Source organism: Protobothrops mucrosquamatus, unplaced genomic scaffold (assembly GCF_001527695.2).
Source record: "Protobothrops mucrosquamatus isolate PMUCROS unplaced genomic scaffold, P.Mucros_1.0 scaffold45, whole genome shotgun sequence".
In the NCBI taxonomy this organism is placed as follows: domain Eukaryota; kingdom Metazoa; phylum Chordata; class Lepidosauria; order Squamata; family Viperidae; genus Protobothrops; species Protobothrops mucrosquamatus.
Genome location: NW_015386427.1, coordinates 3,566,292 through 3,578,745, shown reverse-complemented (window position 1 = coordinate 3,578,745; position 12,454 = coordinate 3,566,292). Strand labels below are relative to the sequence as shown.

The window sequence follows — 12,454 nt, the reverse complement described above, 5'->3', positions numbered from 1 at the left end:
AAGAGCAATAAAGATGGTCAGGGGACTGGAGTCTAAAACATATAAAGAACAGTTGCTGGAATTGGGTATGTCCAGTTTATTGAACAGAAAGACAAGGAGTGACATGATAGCAGTGTTCCAATATCTCAGGGGTTGCCATAAAGAAGAGGGAGTCAAGCTATTCTCCAAAGCACCTGAAGACAGGACAAGAAACAACGGATGGAAACTAACCAAAGAGAGGAGCAACCTAGAACTAAGGAGAAATTTCCTGACAGAACAATCAATCAGTGGAACGACCTGCCTCCAGAAGCTGTGAATGCTCCATCACTGGAAGTTTTTAAGAAGAGACTGGAAAGATATTTGTCTGAAATGGTATAGGGTTTCCTGCCTGAGCAGGGGATTGGACTAGATGACCTCCAAGGTCCCTTCCAACTTTATTATTATTATTATTATTATTATTATTGTTGTTGTTGTTGTTGTTGTTGTTGTTAGTCAGTGATTCAGCATGACTATTAACAGTTGCAGATGGATTACTAGAAATAGCCAGCTTTTTCCTTTATCAGTCCTCTTGCTGGGAACAAGAAGAGAGGAAGATAATGGAAGTGCTAGTATCTGAAATTGATAGTAATTATAAATATACAGGATGTCCATCAATGATTGATAGTAAACTAAGTTATTTGCTTAACTATATTCATTGAATAAATCATAATAAACTGGAATAAACATGCTAAGACAAAATCCCATCATTAATAACTTATATTAGCCACTTTAAGGCTTAGCACAACCAAATGCAATGTATCTAAGGATGACAAAGAGAAACTGGAGAGAATAATTGGACAGGCGCATGTTTTCTTCTGTGAATGAGAGTTAAGTTGGAAGCAAAACCTGGTTTCCAAAACCATTTAAGTTTATTAGTTATTTCTCGCCTAGCCTCTTTATATTAACTGAAATTAGCATTTTGGAAAAAAACCACCTCACAACAACCAGAAAACTCCTCTCACCAAAAGTGCAAATACTAGCTGCATAATCTGCTTTTAAGGGTGTGACTAATAATAATTTTAAAAAAACGTAATCTGAGCATAGGGTTAAACTTTTTCTCTTGGTAAATTCCTAATTAATGCATTTGCTCACATTGCTGAGAGAAAACTAACTGTGAGGAATTGGACACCATACACCAAGGGAATGCTCTTGAACAATATACTAGTATTCTCTGAAATACTGGCTTATTGTTTTATGTTATATACATGGACAAGAACTGAAATCCAACTGAGTAACTGGCATTTTTGTTATTGTATGTATAGAATGTTGTTGTTGGGTAGAAATATGAATGTGTATGCATTAAATGCAGTAATTAAATATGATGAAGAACCCTGCAGGTAAGAATATTTAGAGAATTCATATGGTAAGTCAGCTCTGAAGCGAAGTACTTAATAACAGGGAATTGAATAGGAAATGATTTAGTCTGGTTACAAGCACAGTCACAGCAGAACTATTTTTACCATTGTGTATTGCAAACTTTCCACTGCCAAAGAACATCTTTTTTCATCTTTTACATCCCTTGTCTATCTTAATCCTTTTAGCTGAGTGCAAGTCAAATACCTATAATCTATTAATAATTTCAAGTAAATATTAAAAACTTTAAGAGAATTAAATTAGTTCTTGCCATAATTAAAAGCATTTTTGTTTCCTAATATTTAAGAGGCTAATACATATTTTTTTTAAAAAAATGATAGTAATGTGGGGAAAGGGAGTCAAACTAACATATTAGACTTTTTTTAAAAAAATAGAGCAAGCGACATAGGAAAATATATATATTCTTTTCACATAACCAAATCAAAGAAATATTTCTTATCAACACATTTACTGTTTTAAAATGCATATTTCTCTGTCACATCATTATTTTCAAACACATCAAGCTATGTAATTAATTTGGTTTAAATTAAATGGTGAATAGATTATAATGTATTCTGAATAAATTTCCTAATTTATTCAATTTCCTAAACTAGACCCATCCACACATTTCTCCTGCTATATCTTCAAGTCTTTTTATTATAATAAAAGCAATAGTGGAATAGTTGCTATCATGGAAAAATCTTCTTTTGGAGCTATTAATTCCACAGTAAAATATATAGTTTACAATATTAGGGAGGAGGCATAAATTGAACTGCTGTTCCTGGAAAAAAGCAACATGAGGACATGTATTCACATATTTCTATTATATCTACCTACAAATTTTACTTTTCTCATGACTCGCATTCCCAAAATGCAATTTTAACTGTTTTTAATGTATCTTTCTAACAGCATTTGTACCTCTCAATACTTCCCTATAAATTTTCATGTTTTTAATAAATATTCTATCAAGCAAAGTACACAAACTGATGCAAATTTGTCCACGTCTCCGCAAACATGTATTCTTTGGAAAAAAGAAATACAGTTAGTCCTCAACTTATGACCACAATTGAGCCCAACATTTCTCTTGATAAGTGTGACAGTAGTTAGGTGAATTTTGCCCCATTTTATGACCTTTCATGCCACAGTTGCTAAGCGAATCACTGCAGTTGTTAAGTTAGTAACACGGCTGTTAAGTGAATCTTGGCTTCTCCATTGACTTTGTTTGTCAGAAAGTTGCAAAAGGGGATCACATGACCTGGGAACACTGCAACTGTCATAAATATGAGTCAGTTGCCAAGCAACTGAATTTTGATCATGTGACCACAGGGGATGCTGCAATGGTCTTAAGTATGAAAAACAGTCATAAGTCACTTTTTTCATTACCATTGTAACTTAGGTTACTAAATGAAGTGTTATAAGTACTATTTTTTAAAAAAATCATAATAATTAAACAAGCTAATAGCTAATTGCAAGCTACTTTTATAATACTGCTTTTTATCAGTTGTTAAATATAGAGTTATGATTCTAAAATATTTAACATCAATTTTTTAAAAATGAAAGTAGTTTAGCAGCATAGAATTCTCCAGTAGTGACTGTATGTGTGTTTAAAGCCTGAAATAAAAATTTAAGTTTCAATCTTTACTAAAAATAACAGGAAAGATCAAAGAGAATGGAATCCCAAATTAAAATTCACTTAGCAATGAGGTTAATGAACCTCACAGGGTTGTTGTTATATTAATAGGAAAGTAGCAGGGAAGAAGGTGTTGTCTTACCTGAACGCCTTTTCTCAGCATGATGATGTAGCATCCACCGATGGGTAATCTCAGCCTTCCTGCTCAGTTGAGACTAAGTCAGAACTTTAGCCACGTCTCCCCTGGGCGGTTCCTTCCCAGTTCTTGACGAGGCGAAGCATTCATGACAAAGCTTGACACAATGGCTCCCATAACTACACCTGCCTAGATTGTTGCAAAAGGGCGGGTGTGGATGCTACATCATCATGCTGAGAAAAGGCGTTCAGGTAAGACAACACCTTCTTCTCCACCATGATGAATGTAGCATCCACCGATGGGACATACCAAAGCCACATGTCCCCTATGGAGGGAAATCTAGGCATGTGTACCCCTAGAAGAAACTACCTGTTGCAAAACCCTCCTACCAAATGAGGCGTCCGCCGCAGCGAACTTATCAAGCCTGTAATGTTTGATGAAGGAGGAGGGAGAAGACCAGGTCGCTGCCCTACAGATTTCCTCCACGGAAGCTTGGGTAGACCAAGCTGCCGACGTGGCCGCGCTACGTGTGGAATGCGCGGTAATGTGTGCGGGAACCGCAAGAGACTATGACCCATAGGCATGAGCAATGCATGCCCAAATCCATCTCCCAATGGTGGAAGATGACACCTTCTGTCCCAGGGAAGAGGGCTGAAAGGACACAAACAGAGCCTCCAATTTACGGAAGGCCGCTGTCCTCTTAATATAACAACGCAGAGTCCTGCGCACATCCAAGGTGTGCCAACTTTTCTCTAGACGATGAGACGGGTTGGGACAGAAGTCTGGAAGAATTAAATCCTGGGATCTGTGGAACCAGGTATTCACCTTCGGAATGAAAGATGGGTCCAAACGAAGGACCACTCTGTCCTCCAAAAACAAACACAAGTCACTCCTGACCGACAACGCGGCCAGCTCTGAAATGTGCCTAGCCGAAGTGATGGCCACCAGAAAGGCAACCTTCAGTGAAAGGGATCTAAGCGAGCAAGACCGTATGGGCTCAAACGGTGATCCCGTGATGGCCTGCAACACCAGAGGTAAGTCCCAGGAGGGAAAACGGTGTACCCTAGGAGGTGCAGTGTGGACCACCCCTTTCAAAAAGGCCGTAACAGCAGGGTGCTGCGGTAAGGGAACCAAGTTGTCGCACGCGAGGACAGTAGATAAAGCTGCAATCTGCCTGCGGATGGTACTATGCGAGAGACCCTTATTGAGACCTTCTAAGAGGTAGTCTAAAATATGAGGGATGGTAACTGTCAATGGACGAAGATTTCGCTTTTCACACCACGTGGAGAAGTTCCTGCACGTGGCATCGTAAATCCTATTGGTGGAGGGTCGTCTCGAAGCCTGTATCATCGAGATGACCCCCGGCGAATAGGCCTGCCTGGTTAAACTCTCCCGCTCAAGTGCCAAATGGCTAATTGGAGCCACTGGGGGTCTGGATGTTGCAGCCTCCCCTGAGAAAGCGATATGTGACCCGACGGAATCCTCCACAGAGGGGAGAGTGACAAATCCACGAGGTTGGCAAACCACAGCTGCCTCGGCCAATATGGGACCACTAAGATTATTTCTGCCTGTTCTTGAAGAAGCTTGTGGATGGTTGCCGGTATCAGCGGTAGAGGAGGGAATGCGTAAAGGAGACCCCTGTGCCACGGACTGCGGAGAGCGTCTGTTCCCTCTGCCCCCAGTGAGGGAAACCTCGTGAAAAACCTGGGTAGCTGAGAATTTGTTGGAGAGGCAAACAGATCCACTTGTGGCTCTCCGAACCTGGCCGAGATGTCCTCGAACAGAGCTGGATCTAGGCGCCACTCCGAGTGGTTGACTGTGACCCTGCTCAGGGAATCGGCTGGCCGATTCGCCACCCCTGATATATGTTCTGCACTGATGGATTCTAGGTTGTACTCCGCCCACAGACCCAGGTCCAAGGCCTCCAACATGAGAGACCATGACCGGGTCCCTCCCTGCCTGTTGATATGGGCCTTGGCTGCCATGTTGTCCGTTAATACTAGCACGTGTCTTCCCGCTACGAGGAGGAGAAGTGACGGAGTGCCAGATGTATTGCCCTGAGTTCTAACCAATTGATGTTATGCGATAAATCCGACTGGGACCATTGACCCTGCGCCATGTGTGTCTGTAGGTGGGCACCCCAGCCGAACAGGCTGGCGTCCGTAGTCAAGGTGAGCCTTGTAGGCTCCTTGAATAGGGAACCTTTGTCTATTGCCAAGGAGATCCACCAGGCGAGGGACAACAGTGCGTGATGCGGAACTCTTACCTTCCTTGTGGAAGCACTCACGTTCTGTTTCTGGAAGGGAAGGAGGAACCACTGGAGCCTCCTGGAATGGAGCCTGGCCCATGGAACAATACCCAGGCAGGAGACCATCTTTCCCAACAACTGGGACAGCAGGACCAGTGGAACCCTCTTGTCTCTCCGGATCTTGAGGACAAGTGTCCTTATACTGTCCTTGCGCTCCTGAGAGAGGTAAACCATGCAAAGATTTGAATCTATGAGTGCTCCTAGGTGGAGGAGATGAGTTGAGGGGGTCATGTGACTCTTCTTGAAATTCACAGAGAATCCATGATCTTGAAGAGTATTGATTGTGAGTTGAAGATCTGAGTGGGCGGAACGGAAGGAGCTGGATTGGATAATTATATCGTCCAGATAGCACTGCACGCGCACCGGAATCAATCTGAGATGGGCTGCCAAAACTGCCAAAATTTTTGTGAACACCCAAGGTGCCGAGGATAGCCCGAAGGGTAGAGCCCGGTACTGATAATGCCGGTGCGCGTAACAAAACCGGAGGAATCTGCGGTGTTATGGGAGGATGGGGACGTGGAGGTACGCCTCTGTCAGGTCTATAGAGGAGAGGAAATCCCCTTTTCTGATACCGGCTAGAATAGATTTGAGGGAAATTTTGAATTTCCTGTAGGTTAGGAAGTAATTGAGTCCCTTTAGATCCAATATGGCCCTCCAGCCCCCCGAGGCCTTGGGAACTACGAACAGAATGGAATAGAACCCTTTTCCCTTCTGTTCCGGGGGCACTGGTTCTATGGCCTCGATCTCTAACAGATGGGATATGGCAGTGGATACCAGCTCGGCCCTGCTTATGTTCCTTGATGTGGGGCGCTGAATAAAATGGTCTGGAGGGATGGAAATGAATTCGAGGGCGAGACCGTACTTGACGGTCTCCCTTACCCAAGTGTCGTTTGTGGTGGTGTCCTAAGCGGTGCTGAACAGTGCTAAGTGACCGCCTATAGGAGGGTCCCCATTGGTGTCACTTGGACTGCCTGTAAGGATGGCCCCCTGACCCACGAAAGGAACGCTTTGATTGGAATTGACCTCTGGATGCCTGACTTTGACGTTCCTGCTGTCTGTCCTGCTTGGGAAAAAAGGGTTGAGAACTTCTGGGCCAATCCCAGGACTGACCAGACCGAAAGGGCTGCCTCCACTCCCATGAACCTCCGGAATGAAAAGCTTGCCTGCGGAATTCCTGCTGAGGCCTTTTGTCCGGCCTCTTAGAGGGGTGAGCAAGACTTTTGCACGTATCCTTCCCTTCTATAAGATATGGATCCAGAATAGGACCAAATAGCTTAGAACCACTATACTTGTCAGTTGACAAGCGCCATTTGGATTTCAAATCCGCCCTCCACTGCTTCAACCACAGTAACCTGCGGGACGAAACAGTGGCCACAATAGACCTGGCGGAGTACCTAGCAGAATGGAGGGATGCCTCAGCCTCATATTCTGAGGTGGCAAGCAGCTTACCTACTGTCTGGTGTGCGCGCACCTGGTCAGGGGGAATCAGGGCCTGCAATTCGCGAAGCCACATAATGGACGCCCTCACAAAAAAGGATGAAGATGTAGCCACCCTTATCGCCCAAACTGATGCCTGGTGAGCTCTGCGGAGAGAAAACTCAAACCTCTTTTTCTCCGCCTTCAGGGCTTCAGCCATATCCCCTGGAATCGTGGATGTAGAAAACAACGATGTGAGAGGGGCATCAACAGTAGGCACCTCTAAAAGGGAAGCAAAGGAGGAGGAAACATTAAAGAGTTTCTTTTCCGTGCTACTTGGAGAAGGCAGAGTAGCCAGTGATGACCACTGTTTCTCCACAGTGGTGTGGAAGACATTTGGACAAGGAATTTGTCTCTCTTCCACTACCTGTTTTGCAAATAAGGGATTAGACTCTTGTGCAGTGGAGGTAGGAGGTTTAGGCTCCTGTTCATCCGCCAATTTGGCCGTAGCACAAGCTTTCATGAGCAAAGACTTGAACAGGGAAGGATCGAACAGGCCCAAAGTCGGGACCGGATCCGGGCAGCCTCCTCATCCTCTGACAGGGGAATGTCTGCCATCTCCTGGTCCACGGATTCCTCCTCCCCTAACTGAGAGGAAGTCTCAGATTCACCAGTTCCAGCCAACAGGACACGCCCTGTTTGTGGCAAGGCAGTGGGAGGAGAAGGTGCTACCTGTGGGAATCTATGGCCCAGTGATGAGGCCATGAACTGGTCAAAGGCATGTTGCATAAACGTCTGGAACTGCTCTGATCATGCCTCCTGTTGGCCTGAGAAACCAATGCCACTGGCAGTGGAAGTGTACTCAGTTTCAGAAGCCTGTTGTGTAATAGAAAAAAAGGATGGAGGAGGAAGGGGGAGGGGGAGCAAAAGAGGGACCAGCCTGTTCAGTTTCCCCCTGAGGAGACGAAGCCCTGGGGGCTTCTTGAGAAGGCGCAAATTGAGACCCAAAGGGGGATGGATCCAGTGAAGCGGGGGAAACCACTTCAACCTCGCTGGACCTGAGTCTTTGAACTCTGGAGAATTCTTTTTCCAGCGCCTGATGTCTCCTCGAGGCCTCTCGCTCAGCAGCTTTGGAGGGTTCTATGTTTTTTTGTTTTGGCCTTTTTCTTACCCCCCGCTGCCAAATCAGAAGATCTGCACTTTTTTGTGCGGGGGGAACTTCAGAGCCCTGTGATGACTGAGGAGTAGCACTGTCTGCCATCGTGCACTGGATATTCCGGAAGGAGATATCCAGGAAAGGGGGAAATAACACGCAGACCTGGTTATCAGAGAGGGAAGCTCCCGCGCCCTGATGAACCACGATGACAAACAGCCAGACAGTACTCTAAAACTGCCTGTCCAGACCCTGCAGGCACAGCACCGCGAGCTAATATGAACAGGTGGACTTTGAAATTCCCTCTCTCAGACAAAGAGAACAATAAGAATTGTGATGTATATCGTGATTAAATGCAAGGTAAGATAATTTGCACACACACCCTGCTAACCACTGCAATTCCCAGGGGGACTAAGGCTAAGACCTTCTTTAGTAAGCTGTAGCAAGAAACCAAGGGATGTTTTATAGGATCACCCTGGAGCTTGTCCCAATAGAGCCAAATAATTCCCTCTCTCTAGCCAGATATCCAGTCAGGGAGAATTAAGTAAGAAACGAGGTCTGAAAATGGCGGCCATGCCCTATCAGTTGGAAAACAAAATGGCGGCCGTGAGACTCTCCGTCTTCCAAGATGGCATCCACCAAAAGATTTTTTCCCCCAATTAAGGCAATCCCTCCGGACTGCTCAGGTTTGTGAAGGGATTTGGCTGAAAAAAGCCCTTTCTCCCCTTCTGCAACAATCAGGCAACTTGCGGTTCAGGCGCGCAGCCTCTGCTGCGATCCGGATCGTCTTCACCGGCAGCTACCTCGTGGCCACGAGGTTGGTGAAATGAGGCCCACCAGCAGAATCGCGCTCCCGGGAACCTCCGACAAGCTCGAGCCTCTGTTCCAGCGCTAAACAGCTGATCGGAGGCTAATCCTTTTAGTGATCCGGCGCGGCTGAAAAATACAGCCCACAAAGTGTCTGCAGACCTACAGGAGCTCAAAGGCACCAATTTTGCTCCGGACCTACTGCAAATTGAACCAATTTAGAAGCCAATTAATCAACTATAAATTTAGAATCAATAAACAATTTAAACTGCTAACAACTAAACCAAATTGAATTAAATCAATAGCCTAGCTGAGGAGCCAAATAAATTGCATCCCACTGAGCTGAGACTAAGTCAAGAACTGGGAAGGAACTGCCCAGGGGAGGCGTGGCTAAAGTTCTGACTTAGTCTCAACTGAGCAGGAAGGCTGAGATTACCCATCAGTGGGTGCTACATTCATCATGGTGGAGAAAGTTGGGCACTGGAAAAAAGAGAGGTTAAAAATAAACATTAAAAACAACTTTTTAAAATGAAGAGTACATAGCATATAGCATATCATTTTGCAGATGGAAAACTTAAAACTTATAATTAAGTTAAAGTTTAACATAAGTGTTGTTGAATGACACTTTTTTTTTTTGCATCTCCAGACACTTTAGCTGCTCCCTAAATGGTTTTAGTGGTTTTTTTTAAAATAACAGCTGTAAGTAGTCATCAACTTATGACAATGTGAAATGCAAAATTTCTGTCGCTAAGCAAGGCAGTTGAGTGAATTATGCCCCATTTTATGACCTTTTTGCCATAGTTAAGCGAATCGCTGTAATTAATTGAATCATGCAGTTAAGTGATTGTGGCTTCCTCCATTGAGCTTGCTTATTGGAAGCCAGCTAGGAAAAGTTATAAAGGGCGATTACATGACACTAGGATAGTGCAAATGTCATAAGTACATACCAGTTATCAAGCACTCAAATTTTGATCATGTGACCATGGGGATGCTGCAATGGTCCAAAGTATGCAAACTGGTCATAAGTCACTTTTAGTACCGTTGTAATTTCGAACACAAAATGAATTTTCCAGTTGTGCTGGATACATACAATTTAACATATCCAGCAAGATGAAAAAACAGCTTCAATAATACACAAATTTGCACTATTGAACAAAGCTCCAATTGTTTGGGACGGTTGTTTTGATTCCATCTGCTTATCTTTTCCATCAGGTCTCATTTAACCTGTTCACCATGTTGTCAAATGTGTTTCAATTATTTCTTAATAGATAAGTGTTACTGCACCTGCAATAGATTGGATTGAGTTCTCTACACTTTTGAATGTTGGTTCTCCTTATAATTTATTCTAGCAATTCAGCCTCCTCATTCCCCACTAGAAGGCTAATAACAAAAATTACATAGAGAATTTGGCTTGATAGACAAACAAACTTTTTGTGACATTGGCTTCAATGTTCCATAAAATAACATTTAACAAAGGAGACCAAAGCACAAAATGTGTCTTATTTAAATGATCATTTTCTAATCAGAATATTAATTTCAGTACTCAGAAGAGTAGCAGGCACTTTTAATTCGTGTTTCACTTGTTTTTGAAACAAGCAAAGTACTCAATGGAATACTGAAAGCCATAATATTCAGTACTCGATGGAACTGGACAAAATCTCCCATTATCAATATTCATTAGCAAAATAACAACCATGAAAAAACAACCAACTTGGAATAAAAAAGTTGCATGCATATACAAGAGATATGCTAGTGAAACCTACCTTAATTGGAGCAGTACTAAATTTAATTTTTCTGCTTGGTGGGATTTCATCTTCTTCTGATAATCCACTAATTTCAAAATATTCTGTGTCAGGCTCATAATAACTGTTATCCTCACTATCTTCTTGGTCATCCTCTTCAGTACAAATCTCCCCCCAATCAAAACTATATCTTGATTCTATCTTATGAACATTGCAATCGTCATGTTTAGATCCATGAGAGCTCTGGAAATCATCTTGTTCTTTTTGCACTTCCCTTACATTTCTATCTTCAACTAAAAATGAAGCTACGTGGAAATCAGTGTCATCAGTAACGGCAAGGTTTCCTGGCATTTCTGTATTTTCAGCTCCATCAAATATCTTTTTTGGTAAAGAGGATGCTTTAGATTCTGTTTCTGCCTTATTCTCACTCAAATCCTGTTTGTTAAATCCCTCTACTATATCTTGTTCAAGTACTTCAGAGGGACCAGAAGAGTAGTAGTCGCTTTTAAGTTGTGTTTCACTTGTTTCTGAAACAGGCAAAGTGCTTTTTGATTCTTCATTAATTGTAGTAGGGGTTTGTGGAGAATTCTCGAGAGATACTGAACTAGTATTTTGTTTTAATAAGGGCCAAGCACTGGTATCTTTTAATGGACTAAAGCCATCAAGATTGCCAACTGTGGAAGACAAATCTTCGTTGACTGCAGACAGATTTAGAGGGTAGTGGCCAGTTACAGTAAACTCTACACTGCTTTCTTTTTCTGAAACAATTACATCTTTTTGTGCATCAATGTTTTCAAACACTGCACTAAGTTGACTCACAGTTGGAGAAACAGTCTCTGCTTTTGAACTAGAACTGTCCACTAAATCTTCTTGGGCAGTTGCTTTGTTTGACTTAGAGATACATAATTCATCTGGACGTTCATTAGCAGAGACTGCTTTCTCCTTCTTTGAGGAATAGTGTTTGGAAGGCTGCGTTTCTTCATTTCTTTTAAACACTTTCCTGGTTTCAGTAAATTTGGAAAACTCATCGCGCATAGCATCAAATCTACTAATCCTTTCTGAAACAGAAGCTTCTAACTGTACAACTGATCCATCTGCTTTCTCCACAATCTCTATAGGCCTGTTCCTTCTTTCAGGAGATAATAGGCTACTTCTACCTCTGGTCTTTGTCATTCCATCAGCACTCTCACTAGGCTCTGTGGCCATTTGCATGAATATCTTTTTAATCCTGTTGACATTAGAGCCATATGTCCTCCCCCTAGTTTGCTGAGAAGTTGCTCCTGTTTCTTGTTCTTCATCAAAATTTGTTCTCAGGGCTTGGAAATGAGCCCTATAAGCATTCCTGTGAGGAGAGGCACTTCGGAGGGTTGATTTTTCTCCTGAACACTCTGACTTCATGTTTATGAATTTCAGAAAGTTATACCAACATATATAATGGCTACCTAAGTCTGGTTAGAATTGAGGATGCACTTAAAAGAAAAGAGATTCTTTCCAAGTCATACTCATAGGCAGCAGATAATCTTACAGATATGGATTGAAACAGACGAAAAAAGCTAGATGGGAAATCGGATGATGTTCCAAAGAAAAAGTTGATGTAACCTGCAATACAAAAATAGGATTTTGACTAATACTTGGGTTTCTAGCTTCCATTTATGTGATTTATACATTTATTTTGTAACAATCTTGGCAATAAAGTGAAACAGTTATACACACGCTGCACCTGATGTAATTCTGCCTTATGAACTAAGCCCATTTCAACTTGGCAAGTATTCATTAATATCCCACTGATATTAGCTTCTTGGACAAAGGTAAAATTCAAAAAAATACAGAGATTTTTAAAGCTTTAATGACAGTGATAAATATTATATATTCAGGGCTTATTATAAAACAA

The 12,454-nt window shown here is 42.5% G+C and overlaps 1 protein-coding gene across 1 annotated transcript in view; it reads right to left on the bottom strand.

Moving 5' to 3' along the window:
• The window catches only part of PPP1R9A (protein phosphatase 1 regulatory subunit 9A), a 78,407-nt gene extending 66,446 nt beyond the window's left edge, over positions 1 to 11,961 (bottom strand). The window contains 1 exon segment of the mRNA XM_029283273.1: positions 10,585 to 11,961. Coding sequence (XP_029139106.1) covers positions 10,585 to 11,961 — 1,377 coding nt within the window.
• Between the last annotated feature and the right edge of the window lie 493 nt (positions 11,962 to 12,454).